The 18,080-nt window shown below is 41.6% G+C and overlaps 1 protein-coding gene across 1 annotated transcript in view; it reads right to left on the bottom strand.

The window, feature by feature from the left end:
• Eml6 (EMAP like 6) overlaps positions 1–18,080 on the bottom strand; it is a 254,969-nt gene that overhangs the window by 123,172 nt on the left and 113,717 nt on the right. The window contains exons 2-5 of the mRNA XM_028778693.1: positions 16,256–16,415; positions 9,592–9,690; positions 5,497–5,565; positions 262–447 (exon numbers count right to left, since the gene is read on the bottom strand). Coding sequence (XP_028634526.1) covers positions 262–447; positions 5,497–5,565; positions 9,592–9,690; positions 16,256–16,415 — 514 coding nt within the window. The remainder of the gene's footprint in view (positions 1–261; positions 448–5,496; positions 5,566–9,591; positions 9,691–16,255; positions 16,416–18,080) is intronic.

Genomic DNA, 18,080 nt, shown 5'->3' with positions numbered 1-18,080 from the left:
ATGTGTATGTGTATGTGTATGTGTATGTGTATGTGTATGTGTATGTGCACACAACTGTTTGCTGAAGTAACTGTAAAGCAAGGGGCAGAAACATGGAGATGTGTGGCCTTAACCCATTCAGTACATCACCTCACATGACATCATGCCGTATTACGTCACCCCTCATTACATCATGCCGTATTACATCACCCCTCATTACATCATGCCGTATTACGTCACCCCTCATTACATCATCCCACAGCCCCATATGGTGATACTCACACTATGTGCTCCTTGAATAGTGCGGACTAAGGTGAGCCCTTTCCAGACGTAGATGTCACCATTTAAAGCACCAGAGTATGTGATGTCTTCTTTGGCACATGCAAGGCAAAGGATAGTCTGAAGATCTCCTGTTTTGCCAAATATCCCTCTTTTTGCAGTCAGGGCATTTCCACATAGTGTCCAAAACTAGGAAGTAATAAAATAAATATATGCTGAAATAGAGTGTTACTGGTATTTTCAGTAATTTTACAGAATATACTTTATCTGAACTGAACATAAATAGTTTCTCTGTGTCAGTGGAGAACCATGAAAAACCCTGCATACTTCTAGAAGCCTAAGAAAAACTCACAATGATATCTTTTAACTTTAAAAGCTCTAAAATTTCAAAATGTTAATGTTTAATGGCATTTAAATGACCCCAGTGTTCACAGAATGGAACTGGCCTTTTGTCAAATGAATATAGATTGTAGAAAAGTTCAAAAATATAGATAAGTATAAAAAGAAAACCACATCTGGAGCATATGCCTGTAATCTCAGAACTTGAGAGGCAGAGGAAGAAGGAACATTCCATACTGGAGGCTAGCCTGGTCTACATAGCAAGTTCCAGGCAAGCCAGAACTACTTAATAAGGCCCTACATAGAAAACGTGATGTGATGTGTGTGTGTACATATTAATGTATTACATAAAACTCATTAGCAATAACTTCATATTAACATAACCTACATCACCTAGCCATTTTAAAGTACGTATGTATATTTTAAAATCTGCTTTGTAGGCTGGTTGGTGGAGTTGGTTAGATCATGGTGGCAATAAAAATAATTGCTTTTTAACCAAAGCATTACAAGGTTTTTTTTTTAAAACTATAGAATTGTTCACATATGTTTCTAAATACAAGTGATACTTCACAAAGGCACACAATCACCCAGGCTTCTCCATTTTGTTTGCACAGATCTTGTGGAAGATGGCAAGCTTAAAGCTTGTAAGATTTGTAGATGACAGCAGGGACACCACCACAGTTATACAGAAGTCCAGCATTTTTCCTTGATGCAGTTCCTAATGTATGAACTGGTGTAACTCTGGTGCCACTACCTAGCCCTCACAGTCTCCAGATGCCGTCTGCATCTGCTGTTTAATCTCGAAACACTCTTGAGCACAGGTTAGGACAGATTCTGCTATTGCCTCATATGCAAATGAGGGAAAGCAGGCAGAAATACTTTTCAAAAGATGCGGATTCTGTAAAGTTCATACATGAGGAACCAGAGAAACCTGGTCACTACTTTGAGAACCACAACTAAGAAAGAGGGTGTGTGAAACAACAAACAAGGCTTTTGTAACAACATACTCAGACTATACTCAAGAGGCGGGGCCAGTGAACAGCTATAGGAACCAAGATCCAGTACATGAATCGAACAGGATCATAGCCGGCAAGAAACTACATCTCACCTAGGAGAGCAAGATTAGATGACTCTAAGGGGCAAGAATGTATGGAAGAAAAAAAAATCAGTGGCAATCCTAATATTTTGTGCCTGCAGGAGAGGAAAGATGAAACTTACAAAATCAGGTATTATTTTACCCTGGCTCCAGAAATTTCCTACCAAGGGTTTTCTGGAAATGCAGCCTTTTACTCTCCACTTCCAATTTAATCTTTCTTCATTAACTCCAGGTGTAGGCAGAATTAAAAGTAAAAATAACTTATAAAAACCAATTTTTGTTAAAAAGATGGCTCGGAAGGTAAGAACATGTTATGCTCATGCAGAGGACATGAATTTGGTTTCCAGCACCCACACATACCCAGAGGGTCACAACTACCTGTCACTCCCATTCTAGGGGACCCAGGCTCTGTAAGCACCTGTACTCACATACAAAGACACACAGATACACATAATTACAATTTTAGAAAAATCTTTTAAAGACTGGTTTATCCTAGATTTATTTTTCAGAAGGATAAGTAAGGGGTGGCTGTGGACATGTGCAGCTTCTTCCACTGAGGTACAGATGTGTGTCTTGCTTAGGGAAAAATGCCTAAACCCACTAACAAGTTTGACATGGCAAGGAGTCTTAGTGTTTGCAAACATAACTCTAAGGTTTTTTTTTCCTGTCTCTGCTCTTAAAATTGATTAAAAGTTGAAGTAAAATAAGCACAGACAGAAACAGGAGTCTGGACAAACCTTTCACTAAGCCGCCCATCTAGTTAAGAGTCCAGTAAATGTGGGTTTGGGAGAAAGTTGAACCATTAGATAGACCATGGAAGGTAACAGGTCGTCTACACAGATGGCCAAAGGATGTGTGTAATTCTTACGTCTGCCATTTTTGGCCATTTTAGGAAATAAAGAAGAAAACATTACTATGGCCATACTGGTTCCACCATTCAGTGGTGAATTCTGGAAGTAGGAGCCTCCATAGTAAGAAAGTAAGTCTTGAGGAGATTATGTAATCACACGCTAGAACATGAACATACACAAGAAACGGAAAAACGTAAGCAATGCTAGTTATCTTGGAATAATTTAAAAAGTATAAAAGAGAAAAGTTTGACATCATCCACTAATTTTACCCAGAGTCAACAATTTAATGTTTAGTGATATTTCCTAAACAAATATATATTTTAAAAATTTAGGGGGCAACGGTGAGGAGAGGGCATGAGCCAGTACATCTCTTCAGAGTTGGTGATGAACTGTTGATGGGTTGTAATCCAATATGCAGGTTCACCAATCTCTACCTCTACTGCTAAGGGTAAGAGTGCTTTTTAATAACATCTGTCTGTGGAGGGAAGGCAGGCAGTTCACTGACCTTAAGAGCTGAGATGAGAGGTATATTCTAAACTCAGAAAGACAAAGTACACATTTTCTCTCATATGTGGAACTAGATTTAAAGTGTTATATTTGTATATGTATACTGATGGGTAATGAGACTGGGAAGGTGGGCATAAGCGGGAGGAAAGGTTAGGGAGGGAGGGTAAAATAGTGTGGTGGCACTTACTGATGTGTGACAAGAGAGCAGGAAAGGGAATGGGGAGGAAAAAACCAGCAAGGCAGGCAGAAGGCTCTGCAGGAGGGAAGGAATTAGAACAGAGCACAGTGACATGGTAATGCCACAATGAAACCATTCCTCTGTAAATAAAAACGTCAGAGCCACAGAAGACTCGACTGCCCATGGAAAACACATTTTGAATATTTCCCAGTATCATTAAGTATCCATCTAAGCCATGACTTACAATGATTGTACATAGCATCATAAGAATGCTGTGTACTTTATTTAACCATGGGGAGCTGGGCAGCCTCAGGTTTTCTTCATTTTGGCTTTGCTATTGGAAGTTACTCAGCAATGAATCAGTTCTTAGTTCACATTCCTCACAAGTCACTTGGGAGAAACTCCACATTTTGAAATTACTGGACTAGAGGGGGTAGACATTTTTAGAGCTATCAAATACTGCCAAACTTCCGGTCAGAAAGACTGAAGTTATCCATCCACAGTCAAGCTTAGGATCAGCCCTCACTGAATCTTTGTCAGCACCAGATACAATGTAATAATGATCTTAACATAGTTAATTATTTTTTAAGTCTGTATTCTATAAGATCTAGCATTTTCGTGCATCTAATGATCAAAACTGTTCCTATTTTTATTGGTTATCCATATTGTCTAAGCTGTAGATTTGTCTTTATATTCCATGAAAACATTAATATCTAGTTTGTCCTTTATTCTTCCTTTCATGTGGTTTTCCTCCAGGGAGAGCAAATACATAGTATATGTTAATTTATATGTCTGTATACCAATATTATCATTACAGCTTCTTTCTGCATGTACATATGGAAGAGGACCTTTCCACAGCCTAGGAGCAGTTACACATTTCCTTAAATATTTCTTGTAGAGAAAGAGTCCTCCAGGGCCTTTATTTTATAAAAGGTGACCTTATAGAAGGTTCTGTATGTCGAGGCTGTGTGACATACTGCAACAATGCAAAGATATTTTTTCCAACCGTCTGATGGTGTTTCCCTGATAAATTTTCTAGAAAAGACAAAGATGGAATGTATCCAGCTATTTAGCTCTTGGTCTGGTTTGCTTCTGCCCTCTGGTGGCCTCTGCAAAAATTGTAACTGGATAAAACAGGAACTAGGTGGGTGTTTTTGTCTGTGTGGGGAGGAGGCTTTGAAACCCTGCAGCTGCCCTAGTTCACAGGCTTTCCCTTGTGACCTCTCCTAATCTCCTCCATCTAACTACACGTGTTCAAATGTCCTCTGGTTTACGAATGCCTTTCCAACATGGAAGCAGCCTTTTTTTTTTTTTTTTTACATCACCCAGGAAAGCACCATACGCTTTTATTTACCTGTGGTTTCTTAAATATTTCACACTTTAATTGGCTTAGAATTTACTTTCGTGTATGGTATGAAGTAATATTACACTCCCCATTCAAATAGTTTTAATACCTAGTGATTAGAGATACTACCATATTCTAAACTGTTGGTTAGAGATGCCACCGTGTCTAACTAAACTGTCACAAATTGTTTACTTTGCTGCTTTAAAATTTTTTATCTATATCATTTTAATTATAACTTCTAATATGCTTTAGTATATAGTGCATATTCTTCCTCCTAATTAGTTTTTATCCTGAAGTTATTGGTCATTTTCACTGTCTTATTTATTCAGACTAATTTAGACAGGGGCTATGCTTCAGGATTGAAAAACAATGACAGTCAAGTGAAGTGTCCAGCGGTAGCTGGACAAGAAGTTTGGTTTATTTAGCACTAATCAGAAGTTGCCTGATATTTCTAAGATTCCATGTTTTAAAACACCTGTATTGCTGAGCGTGGTGGTGCGCGCCTTTAATCCCAGAACTCTGGAGGCAGAGGCGAGAGGATCTCTGAGTTCCAGGCCAGCCTGGCCTACAAAGTAAGTTCCAAGACAGCCAGGGCTATACAGAAAAACCCTGCTTCAAAAAATAAAAAAAAAAAAAGCAAAAAATAAAACAGGGTCTGGAGAGGTGGCTCAGCAGTTAAGAGCACTGCTCTGCTCTTCCAGGGGACCAGAGTTCAAGTCCCAGCAACCACATGGCAGCTCACAATTGTTTGTAACTCCAGTTCCAGGGAATCCGACACAGACACACATGCAGCCAAAACACAAAAGCACATAAAATTAAAAAGGAAAAATCAAACATACAAAAATCATCTGTATTAACACCTATTTTTTTCATGCAAGAACACAAGATACCGAACTTAATCGCAAAGGAAAAGCTGCCGTACCTTTATATGCTTCACACCACAGCTAACCATTCTATTTGGCTGATATGGATCCCAGGAAATATCAAAAATCTGTCAAGAAATTAAATGTTCTTCAGAGACCAATGCAATCACAAAGACTCTACCCTAATACACTGGTTAATGTGGCCTGCAGGAGATGAAAATGGAGGACCCAGCTCTAAGAACCCATCAGGACAGGCTGACCTCTGCCCTCGAGGTTACTTACCTTCAGCCCAGGCAGACAAGTAATTCACCTTAGTCTCTGAGTACAACTGGTGTGTCCATTACAAATTTCCATTTGTGGAAAACAAACTTTTGACAATTAGGGTACTTTTGCTGATAAAACACTTTGGAGATAGCTTTGCAATAAAAATTAGAATTATAAAACTTGGGAGTGTATTTAATGGGTAGCTACACTTCAGTGTGGATCAATACCCTGAGAGTAACAGAAAGTATGAAAGAAGCTGTTTACTCAGAACCAGATCATTCCAGTCCTTTAAATAATTTAAAACGACCCCAAAACTGTTATACTTTCAAATTTCCAAAGAACTGAAAACATACCAGTTAGCACTATTTTTCAATCTCTATGAAGAACTATGAGACAGTTTGCCACGAGTTCTAGTTCCATTTTGAAGACAGAAAATACCCCTTGCCAACCTTGAAAGCTAAGTCACCTATTGTGAGTGTTGACGACACACATGTCCAAGGCCCATCCAAGCTACTGGTATAGAATGAGTTCTGTTATTGGCATTTAAAAGCAGATTTCAGAATGTTCTGAGCAGGTGGTCCACGAGCCACGTTCTGTAAAGTGTTGATAAAAAGGAATGGGAAGTGAGAGTGGTTGGGGGCATTGTATAAAATCCCCAATTAAAAACATTATGTTGGGGGGGGAAAGAAATTATCAAGCAACAGAATCAAAAGAGAGAGGAGATGGACAAGAAAAGGGAAGAGGAGGGACAGAAGGAAGAGAGAGAGAGAGAGGGAGGGAAAGAGGGAGGGAGGGAGGGAGGGAGGAAGGAAGGAAGGAAGGTAGGAAGGAAGGAAGGAAGGAAGGAAGGAAGGAAGGAAGGAAGGAAGGAAGGAAAGAGAGGGAAGGACCAATTGTCAGGGCCAAAAGGAGAAAGAACCCAGCCATCACTTCCTATCACCCAGGAAGAAGATAAATGGACTCCAGAGAGAGCTCTGAAGAAGACAGGTTTAGTCCACATGTCCGTTTTAGCATCTGGTTTCCGTACCTCTAACTGTTATCTCATCTTTTTAAAAACTAGCAGCACAGCCTTGGTTCTGTTGTGAAGTCAGTTAAGATAATGTAGATGAAATGATTTTGAAGAATATAAAACCCCATTAAACACATGTAAATAAGCCTTTAGCCACTATAATAATCTCCTGAAGTTAATCATAAGAAAGCAGTTATTCCTGCTGGCACCAAGGCATCAGTAATGAAGAATAAAACTACGTGGTACTGATTAAGGAGCCTCTCTCAAAACATTCTAGATTCACACTGCAACTGAGTCCTAAGCATTAAAAAATATTTTTGAAGATTGTCTTTTTCACCTCCAGCTCCCTACAGATATACCATGTTGGAGTCAAAGCAGCTGCCCTGACTCCTGGCATGTGAGAAAGACTTATCTCACAGCCCAGAGATGCACAAGTCTAGGCTTCTGTTCTAATCTTTCCATAGTTGTAAGCACTACAGTGAAAGGCGGAGGTAGAGTGAGAATTATTCCCTCCTGTTTGGGGCAAAACTGGAAAGAGATTCCTTTTTACACACATACACACACATACATACACACATACACACACACACAGACACACACACCCATGCACGCATGCACACACACATACATACATGCACACATACATACATGCACACACACATACATGCACACACATATGCATATACATACATACATGCACATACAAACATACATACATGTATACACACACATACATGTATATGCACACACAAATGCATGCACGCACACACGCATGCATATAGCCATTCTCTTTTAATTTTAATTTGGCAAGTGTTTGGACCCAGAGCCAGACTTTATTGCTAGGTCACCAGTAACAAATTCTCACTAAACTAATAACGTGCCCCTAACTATTAAGTGTGACAGTGCAAAGGGGCACAGTCACTGATATCAGACAGGTATACCATGTGACATTTAGTAGTACTAAAAGAGGACAGTTAGACAAATTAAACTTAACAGCATTTAATTGAGCAGAGGACTGTTTTTGCAAAGTGGATGGCCCTCAAAAGTAGCAGCACGCCCCTACATGCACGATCAGGATGTACAGACCAACCAGAGGAGGTGCAAACGCTGCTTGGTGCTGTTTAGGCATCTCTGCGTGTGATTGGCTATTTGTTATGAAAACATCCTCTAAAGGTAGCCTTTGGTTTGTTTACTTTCCAAAGCACTACCCCTCTATATCCAGAGACTCACGGTATGAAGGCAGGTTAGCTAAGTTTCCTTTACTAGGAATCCCACAACCTGACCAAACACTTTACACATAAGCCAGGGTGGTGTTAGTCTTTCTAAGACGATATCAACAATGAAAAATATTTTCAACTTTAATCTACTATTTTCCCCAAGGTCAACACATGTGACAAACACATGTGACAAACAACGTATTAATTCAGGTTAGGTCGGAAACACAAGTAGCTAATTCCAAAATAACTTGGATGAAATACTTCCCTCTCAACAGAACCCAATGTTACATCACGGTTTTGTATCCTGGGTCTCAAGTCCATCTTTTGTGATCACAGGAAACTAGTGTGTCAATCAATCCACCTCACCTCACCTCACGGGATACGGCTGGAGCGAAAGAGGAGACATCTATAACTTCTAACCTAAGCATTTCACACAAAGTAGCTACAGCTTACACCTATTACCTCAGAAGGCTCGCTGTTGAGCACTTCCCCAGTGGGATCACTGGTGAAAGGTGGCTGCATCACAGGGTGCCAATCTTATTACCTATTGATGAGTTCACTGGAGCAGAGTTCATCAAGAGATAGAGGCTAGTTGGCAGAAGTGGGTCAGTATGTGGAGGGTGCCTCTGAAGAGTATGTGATTTGTTCCAGGTTTCTTGCCCTGTCTGGTTCTGAGAGGAGAGGCTTGTGGCTGCCAAGCTGATTTGCCAACAATGTGCTGCTTCACTACAGGAAGCAGCTAAGTAAGCCTGGACCAACACCATTGACACCATGAGCCAAAATCAATCCTTCTTCTTTTATTTTCTTAGGCATTTTGTCACAGCAACAGAAAACACTTTCAATAAAATTCAAATCCCTGAGAGCAGAGCCCTCATCATTAGGCTGCAAAGCTCCTTATGAGTGTCACACATGCAGTTACTGTTAGGAGTCAGCTGATCAAAGGTGCCCTGATCCTCTTCCAACGCTTGGTTTGAGTTCTACTAATGGTCACGCTGGGGTTTTCTGAAGCCTTGATTCTGGAAAGGAACTTGCAACCAGTATGAGGTTCCTTTATCTTGTAAACACACCATTAGAAACAGTGTTCAGAACTCTTAGTAAGCAAGATGATGACTTTGATGTTTGATTAGGCCTCATTAGAGATGGACAATTACAAAAAATACAAAAAAAGGAAGGTAAGAAACTGGAAAGCAAAGCAGGAAAGAAATCAGGTTATTGAATTATGTAGTCCACAGAGAAATTAGTGTCTGACCAGGTAGGTATAGGCTGTGCCCGTGTGATCCCTTCTCTCGCCAGGTATGCCTGCGTGGGATTGCCATTTCTGATCACACTAACTCAGTAGTAATGACAAGCAGACCATGGCTTACACTCAGCATTAAGAAATCACAAATCAAATACAAACACTTAGAGTAATATTTTTGTGGATTTTTCTAACAACCATTTCCAGGAGTCAAACTACTATGATTTCAAATTCTGTTCTATTTTGAGTTTATAAGGAGCCAAACTCCAGCACTGAAAATCTGCTTTGCTCATGAATAATGAGTTAACCGTTAATCCTAAGTAAATCATGTTAATCAGCTAAACACATTGGAGAAAATTTATATATGGCAAATTTACTTTTAAAGACATAAAATGACAGTTACTCTACATTTCCACAAAGATCTTACCCGGTCAGAATGGCCAGTAGCCGAGGCCAGAAGCTTTCCCTTTCTCCAGTCCCAAATGCAGACTGTGTTTTTGGCATCCAATCCCACAGAGGCTAAATGCTGAAGGAAAAAAGGAAAAAGGAAAAAGAAAAGAAAAAGAAGAAGAAAGGAAGGAAGGGAGAAAGAAAGAAGGAAGGAAAGAAAGAAGAAACAGAGAGGAAAAAAGAAAAAAGAAAACAAAAGAAAGAATAATTTGAATAATTTAATATCTGACAGTAATGAGATGATTTCCTGTTATTCACACCTACTTTCAATGAATAGTTACTGATTGTCTACTAGGAACTAGGCATTGAACCCAAACCCACCCTAATCCCCACACTAAAGGTATCCCTGCAGATGGCCTCCAGGAGATCACACAGACACTGCAGTCCTGTATCCCTGCAGATGGCCTCCAGGAGATCACACAGACACTGCAGTCCTGTATCCCTGCAGATGGCCTCCAGTAGATGACACGGACACTGCAGTCCTGTATCCCTGCAGATGGCCTCCAGTAGATCACATGGACACTGCAGTCCTGTATCCCTGCAGACGGCCTCCAGTAGATGACACGGACACTGCAGTCCTGTATCCCTGCAGATGGCCTCCAGTAGATGACACGGACACTGCAGTCCTGTATCCTTGCAGATGGCCTCCAGGAGATCACACAGACACTGCAGTCCTACAATATTGCATTCATTCATCCTTCTTAACCACAGGATACAAATGTGCAAAGTCTGTAAAGTTGCTGACAGGCCAGCAAAATTCTTGAGAACACAGCTTGAAGGCAGGGATTAATAATCATTTAAATTTCTACTGTGAAAGATCAGAATGATGACTCATACCTGGAAGCTCAGCTCCCAGGAGGCTGAGGTGGAGGATTTATAACTCCACAGCTAGCCTGGGATACTTAGTGAATCATAGGCCAGGCTAGAGTACATTGTGAAATCCTGTCTAAAAAAAAATTGACATATGATCTCACTCTAACTCAGGCTGACCTAGAACTCATGGTATAGGCCAGGCTGGCCTCAAATTCACGGTCATCTTCCTGCCTTAGCCACCTGACTGCTGAGATAATAGATGTGAGCCACCATACTCAAATGTTTTACTGCAAGATTTAGGGAAGTATGAATTCCACAGTCTAAGCTTCTTCATGAAACTGTACAATTTGAAGAGTCTGACAAACACATACAGAAAAAAAAATCCAATAAATGAGCCTGATTTTGTCCTTAATTTATATAATCTCATAAACAGCTCAAGTGCATAAGGGTATATAATCTTAATAAAAGGGACATGTTATATGCTACTCATCCTTTGAGGTCAAATCAGTTTCTTGTCCTCACAGTCAAACTCAACTTTTAATACAGGCAAAATGAAAAGTATCAAAGGCAGGTAGGTGTATGTAACACTGATGCAGGAGTTCTTGTAGGCCGCCTCTTAGGAGGTAGAACCATGTTAGAGGTCTTGGCTCAGAGTAAGTAAACTCAGCATCTTTGTTTTCTAATTAGCCAGATAGCAGGCCTTGGAAATGTAAGATAATTTATTATCTTTTGAGAATTTCATATGTGTATTTTGATTATATCCACTTCTCCCTTCCCTATTCACCCAACTTTGTGTCTTTTGATTTTCCCCACCCCTCAAGACTAATTTGTGTTGCCCAAATATTCCTGGATGTGTTCCCACCTACTAGAGTACAGTTGACTTACCAGGGGCTACATTCTTAGAGAAAATTTATTCTTTCTCTCCCAACAGCTAACAATTGCCAAGAGCATAGAAAGGGGTAGAATTTTGTGTTCAGCTGCCCTCACCACCCTGGGTTTGTCTGGCTCGGCCTTGCACAGGTCTTGTGTGTGCCATCACCTCTACTGTGAGTTCACATGTATAGCTGCCCTGGTGTGTCCAGAGGATTTCCTTGTATTCCACTGCATCCGACCCTTACAATGTTCATGGCCCCTCATCCCCAATGATGCTCAGGCCTGGAATAGATCAAATATGCTCCATTTAGGGGTGAGCAATCTTCAGTCTCCTATTTTTTCTGTCTCGGACAGTTGTGATCTCTGTGTTAATCACCATCTACTGCAAAAATAAACTTCTCTGATGAGGCTTTAGAGATGCATAAATAATCGGGTACAACAAAAATACTTTGGGAAATTAATCAACCTCCATAAATCTTAGTTTTCTCATTTGTGAAATGAGTACAAAATTAGCATTTACCTTGTCAAACTACATGAGTTAGGTGAACTCACAGAAATCCAGTGATTCTGACTGTGGTAATAGAGAGGTATGTGGGCTCACATTGCTCACGGAATATGTTTCAGAGTTATTACCTATCCGTTATGTTGCTGTGATGAAATACCTGATTAAAGCAACTTCAGGAATTGAGGCTTTGTTTTGGCTCACAGTTCTAGGGATACAGTCTATCGTGGCAGGGAAGGGGGTGGCAGAAGCAGGTCACAGAGGGTCTCAGTGCACCCAAAGTCAGGAAGCAGAATGCTCATTCTTGGTTCTCTCCTTTCTACTCAGTCCAGGGCACCAGCTCACAGAATGGCACTACCCACAGTTCCATCTCAATTAACCTAATTTAGATACTCCCTCACAGGCACACCAGAGGCTCGTCCCTTAAGTGATCTAAAACTGTGTCTAGTTGACAATATTAACCATTACTACTCTACCCCTCATCGACTTATACCCAAACAAACCACTTTTCTGCCATAATCTTCTCCTTGGTCCCACAGGCTCACAGCCATCTATACAAATGTATTCAGTTCAGCATTGAAAATTCCCACCAAAGTTGTCTACAGGTCTAACACTGTTAATAGGTATAATGGCTGAGTTTCTCCAGAAAGTTGAGCAGTCTCTTAACTGTGAAGCCCTGTACAATTTTTTAAAGTTGCACAGTTCTAATGTGCAAAGGCACAGTGTAAACACTTCCATTCCAAAGAGAAGAAACTGAACGCCATAGGGAAAGGCTGAACCAGGAAGGACTGAAACCCAACAGGGAAAAGACCATGTCCCGAAGTTCACATCTAATATCTGGGGCTTGTGCTAGAATTATCCAAGTCCTAAAAGGCTTGAGTATCTCTACCTCCAGCTCTGTTACCTGCAGCACACATTCTCTCTCTTGGCCCATCTCTACTTTGTGCCTGAAGTTGTCCTCAACAGATGTGCCATGGTTGTGACATCTCCAATATTCTGGGACCTCCTTTGTACCTGATGCTTCAGCCGCACACAATGGCCTTTTCAGGACCTCCTTGCAGGACATGATGCCTGGGCTCAGTGTTTCTCCATCAAAGATTTTATGACTAGCTCAGACTTGCATTTTCCATGTTCCTTCAAGGCACAGGCTCCACTGTTCCAAATTAATTTTCATGGTTGGGGCCTTTAATGAGTGGAGTCTTGCTGTGGAGTTCATGGGGCAAGTTCTCAGTGTCGTGTGCAGAGCGGTGGGTTCTCATTCTCAGTGTCGTGTGCAGAGTGGTGGGTTCTCATTCTCAGTGTCGTGTGCAGAGCGGTGGGTTCTCATTCTCAGTGTCCAGTGCAGAACAGTGAGTTCTCATTCTCAGTGTCCAGTGCAGAGCGGTGGGTTCTCATTCTCAGTGTCGTGTGCAGAGCGGTGGGTTCTCATTCTCAGTGTCCTATGCAGAACAGTGAGTTCTCATTCTCAGTGTCCTGTGCAGAAAGGTGGGTTCTCATTCTCAGTGTCCTGTGCAGAGTGGTGGGTTCTCATTCTCAGTGTCGTGTGCAGAGCAGTAGGTTCTCATTCTCAGTGAACAGTGTGGAGCAGTGGGTTCCCATTCTCAGTGTCCAGTGGGGAGCGGTGGGTTCACATTCTCAGTGTCCAGTGGGAAGCGGTGGGTTCTCATTCTCAGTGTCCTGTGCAGAGCGGTGGGTTCTCATTCTCAGTGTCCTGTGCAGAGCAGTAAGTTCTCATTCTCAGTGACCTGTGCAGAGCGGTGGGTTCTCATGAAGTTTCAGTCTCTTTTTTTCAGCACACACCTTGGCAGCAACTTTGAACTTGGTTAAGGTCTTTTTCTCATCAAATTATGTGTTTTAAAAATTCTTTCTGTTCCATTTGTTCCTCTTTTGCACTGAGCTGGATAAGGGTGATGAGGGATAATCACGCCACAACCTGAATGCTATCCTGCCTTGAACTTTGCTCCACCAAACAAATTACTCATTACTCTAGTATTCAGTTTCACTCAAGGTCAGGACTCAGGTGGATGCAGCCAGATGCGTTGCTAGAGTACCACATCAATGACCTCCCATGCAGTTCCCGGTAGAATCTTTGTTCCTGTCTGAAGCCCTATCAGCCAAACCCCTATTGTCCAGGCTCCTCTCAGCAGTCTTGTGTTCCAAGGTTCAACCATATGGACATACTGCCCTGCTTACAGTACTCAATGGTTTTTCTAGTAAAAAGTTCCAAACTCTTAAAAATTAACTAAATTATAAAACATGATTTATATTTTTATCAATACAAGAATATTGGAGAGGGTGAATTTTATTCAGCTTATTTTTAATGGAAAATCAGTTAACAAACATTAGCAGTTACAGTTACTTCTCCTGAGTTTAAAAAACAAAACAAAAGAAACCTGCTTTGTTCATTTATAGTGACAGGCCTCACAGCTTCCTGGGATAGCATTTCTATTGCCTTTGTCAATTATGAGGTAATGATGGATTTGCCATTTCCTCAGTATTATTGGAGTTCAGTGAACTCTGTCAGAGAATACAGCAGGCCTAAGGAAAGACGCATCAGCGAGCTGAGATCTCCATCATGGCTAATAGGTCTCTTTTCTCAGTTGACAGTTAAAAACCACACAGTCCACACAGTTCCCTGCCTGTCAAAATACAACCTCAAGAGAAATAGCCAGGACTCCAAAAGGAAATGGATGAACAAGACGGGAAAAAAGGATAAGTAAAAAGAACAAAGAACTCATGGTCAGAGCTGGAGTTCCTTCCAGTGCCAAGGATGTTTGTGATACTGTAAAACAAAATTTGGTATAGATGCTTGCTAAAATAGATTAAAAAGTGAGAAAACATGCATGTCAGTGGTCATGTCAGCCTACGTCTGTGGCCACTCACACTGTGCATAACTCATTCCAGTCAGCCTTTCATATCAGTCCCAATTCTCTCTCTCTCACAACAGCGGAAGATGGCACAATATTAATTACCTTAAAATGATTCAAGTCAGGCCAACTCATTGCCACATAGGGGTTTTCTTCCGCTCTTAGTTTGGGTAAATGTCTAGGTATAATTTCATTGGTTTTTCTATGGCACTGACTTTCAGAATTAACACTGATATTAGCTAAACACTGATTGAATAAAATAATCACTATACAAAGGATGAAAGAGACAGCAGAGGGGACACTATGCAGGGACAGGGGGAAGGCTGGAGAGGAAAGCTGTAGGCTTAGCAAAGTGTGAATGCAGCTGGGGCCAGGAAGAAGCCCTCTGTGGTCCAATTCACCCTTTAAAGATATACCAGCATCCTTTCTGCCAGTGTTATATGTCCAAGGAGGGAGACATAACTTGTGGGGACTGGGAATGTTTCATACCCTTATGGTGTTTTCAAAATATGTCAAAGCAGGCAAATAGCGAACTTCAGATGAGGATTGGAACACGACTCAGGGCATGTAACTACAAAGGCACAGTCCACTCTGACTTACCTGATTATGTGGAGAATGTGGGTAGAAAAGCCAGTTAACAGAGAACGCTTACCTCAGTGTTTGTACTTCGTTCGATGCTGCTTTAAGCTTTGCTGGCTTTAAGATACTTTGACATTTTCAGCTGCTGGAATGAATGACTAAGAAACTGCGCAGCAGCAGCAGCTAGAGAGATGGCTAAGTGGCCTACAGCACTTGTCTGTGCTCTAGGACCTCAGGCTGTTTCCCACACTTATGTAGTGGTTCAGAGCCATCTGTAACTCTCGTTCTAGGAGAGCTGATGCCTTCTTCTGAACTCCAGGCATGAATGTGATACACATACATACATATTCATGAAATAGTAAGTTAAATAATTAAATAAATAGGAATTATGAGGACATTAATTCAGACAGTGTTTAAATAACATTATACACGGCTCTGACTTAGAGTGTGAAGGGCTGGGCCTAAAAGTGGGGGAAGGGTGGGATACATGTTAGAGTTCTTAAAAAGGAAAGTATAAACACACAGGAATCTCTGACTGCTTGAATTAGAAGAAGACTGGTGGGTGGAAAGAAAGAGGAATAAGGAGTAACCTCGAGGTAGAATCAAAAGGAGTCTTGAATGGATTCCTAGGAGATGCAGTGACCAGCCGAAACCCAGAACAGCGTTTGACCAGGACGTGAGGTCTATGCAAGCGGCCTGGCTCAGCATAGGTCCCAGGTGGGATGCTAATAATGGGTGACAAGATAGGGTTGCTGAACCCTACTAGACCTAACTGTACGAGTTCCTTTACAGAGCTTTTTAACCAGATAGTAAGATGGGAACAGGAAAACCAAAGCTGGAGCCTGTTGCGAGGGATGAACCAACACCATTAGCTCGAAAGGGGCCAACAATGAGGAATTCTGGGAGGCTGCCAAGGGGAAGCAGCAAATGTTGGTAGCTGTTTGTATTACAGTTTTAGGTAAATTTAAGGACATATTAAAGAAAACATAAATTAGAAAGATACGCACCTGTCCATCCGAGTCAAAAGCCAGGCATGCAACTCCATGTGTATGGACATCTTTAAGAATAGACACAGTATGGACATTATAGGAATCCCATATGCATATATATGGCTCCTTCCCAACTTGGCCAGTTGCAATCAGAGTTTTATCTGGGTGTAAGGCAAGGCTGAAAAAGAAAAAGGCCTCTTTTCACATTCTCTATTTGAACAAAAGCCAATATGTATTGATCATCTTTCCCCCAATTCATTTATTTTAAACCATCAAACCAGATGATCTCAGAACAAAGAGTCATTCTGTTCCCAAAGCAGCCAACTTCCTGATTATTATAAAACAAAGTGTTCAGCTTTGGCAAGATAAGCCTAGTAAAACTTGATGGAAATTTTTATCTAATTTTACCTACTTAGCTACCTTAAAAAATCTATATTAACCATGGTCTCAATTCTCTAATAGCATATTTCATATGGTCCTATCAATTTAGTTAAGTTATATTTACTTACTGAATTTTCAAAATATTATTAAGCATTCAACCTAACTTTTGACTTTAATTTTGAAAAATGCTATTGCTGGAGTGGGTGAGCCAGCCCTAAGGACAGAGCAAGGGAGAGCTGGCCCAGGGTCATGAGAGTTGGGAAGAGCTGACCCCAGGGCTATGAGAGCAGTGAGCTGGCCCTGCCCCTCATCAACAGAGGCACTGAAAAGAGAGCTGGCCCTGTACCTCATCTGAGCAGCACAGTAGAGCTGGCCCCAGTGGAGGGGGCACAGGTGAGTGGGTCCCAAACCCTGCCCCTTGTCTGGCACGAAGTGGGGTGTGTGTGTGTGTGTGTTGCACTGCCTTGACACCTGCAGTACCCAGGGGAGCTATCCCTGGGGTCATGAAAGCATAAGAGCTAGCCTTCCCCTCTCACTGGCTGCAACACTCATGAGAGCAGGCCCTGCACCTCACCTGAGCAATACAGTGGAGCAGGCCTTGATGCCGAAGGCATGGGTGAGCCAGCCCTGATGCTGTGAAATCAAAAGAGCTGTCCCAGCCCCTGACAGGCTCTAGCACTGGGACCCCAAACCTTGACTGGACAGACAGTGGAGGTGGATCTGGAGGGATGGGTGGAGGAGAGTTGACCCTGCCTCCGGCCAATGGCCGCATTGGCTGGTCTAGCCAGAGCAGTGTTGGAGAGCTTATCTTGGTGTTGGGGATAAGGAAGAACGGGCAGGCTGACCAGCTCAGCTGCACTCAATATCAGATCCAGGGCTCTAAATTGGCCCATCCAAAACCTCTATCATCTGTGAATGATGCACGAAAGGGCCAGTCCTGCTGTTCCAAAGCTGCAGGATCTCCATGACACAGGGCAACAACAACATGATAACCAGGAGGAGTCCTGGTGAGGATCCAATATTGATGGTGTCACAGAAGCCAGAAGTCTCTAACCAGACCAATGATTCATTGCAATGAACATTTGCAAGTGAGGATGTGTAGACAGAAGGATATACTGTGGGACACACTGACATACTACAGGTTCTATGATGAGATGTCTTCTATGCTTTGTCGTTGTTGTGTGTTTTATTTTGTGGGGGAGGCTGTAATGACAGAAGGTGGATATGAGGGTGTAGAGTGAAAAATTATAGATACTGGGTATATAGAATTCTTTTTAGACATATAAAGTATTCTTTAAGCTTTCTTTATAAAGACATAGACAAACCGAGGCATGAAGCAAGTTAAGAATGTGGAAAGACCAGTCACCATTATTGGAACTGGCCTATCTGCAAAGAGTTAGGAAAGAATGTAAGTAAACTAGGTGGAACCAAGCTGAGAACCAAGTTGAGAACTGTGGAGAGC

The sequence above is a fragment of the Grammomys surdaster genome, unplaced genomic scaffold (assembly GCF_004785775.1).
Source record: "Grammomys surdaster isolate TR1022 unplaced genomic scaffold, NIH_TR_1.0 67, whole genome shotgun sequence".
Classification (NCBI taxonomy): Eukaryota; Metazoa; Chordata; class Mammalia; order Rodentia; family Muridae; genus Grammomys; species Grammomys surdaster.
Note: the sequence above shows the minus strand (reverse complement) of the source record. Positions and strands in the feature narration are given on the sequence as shown.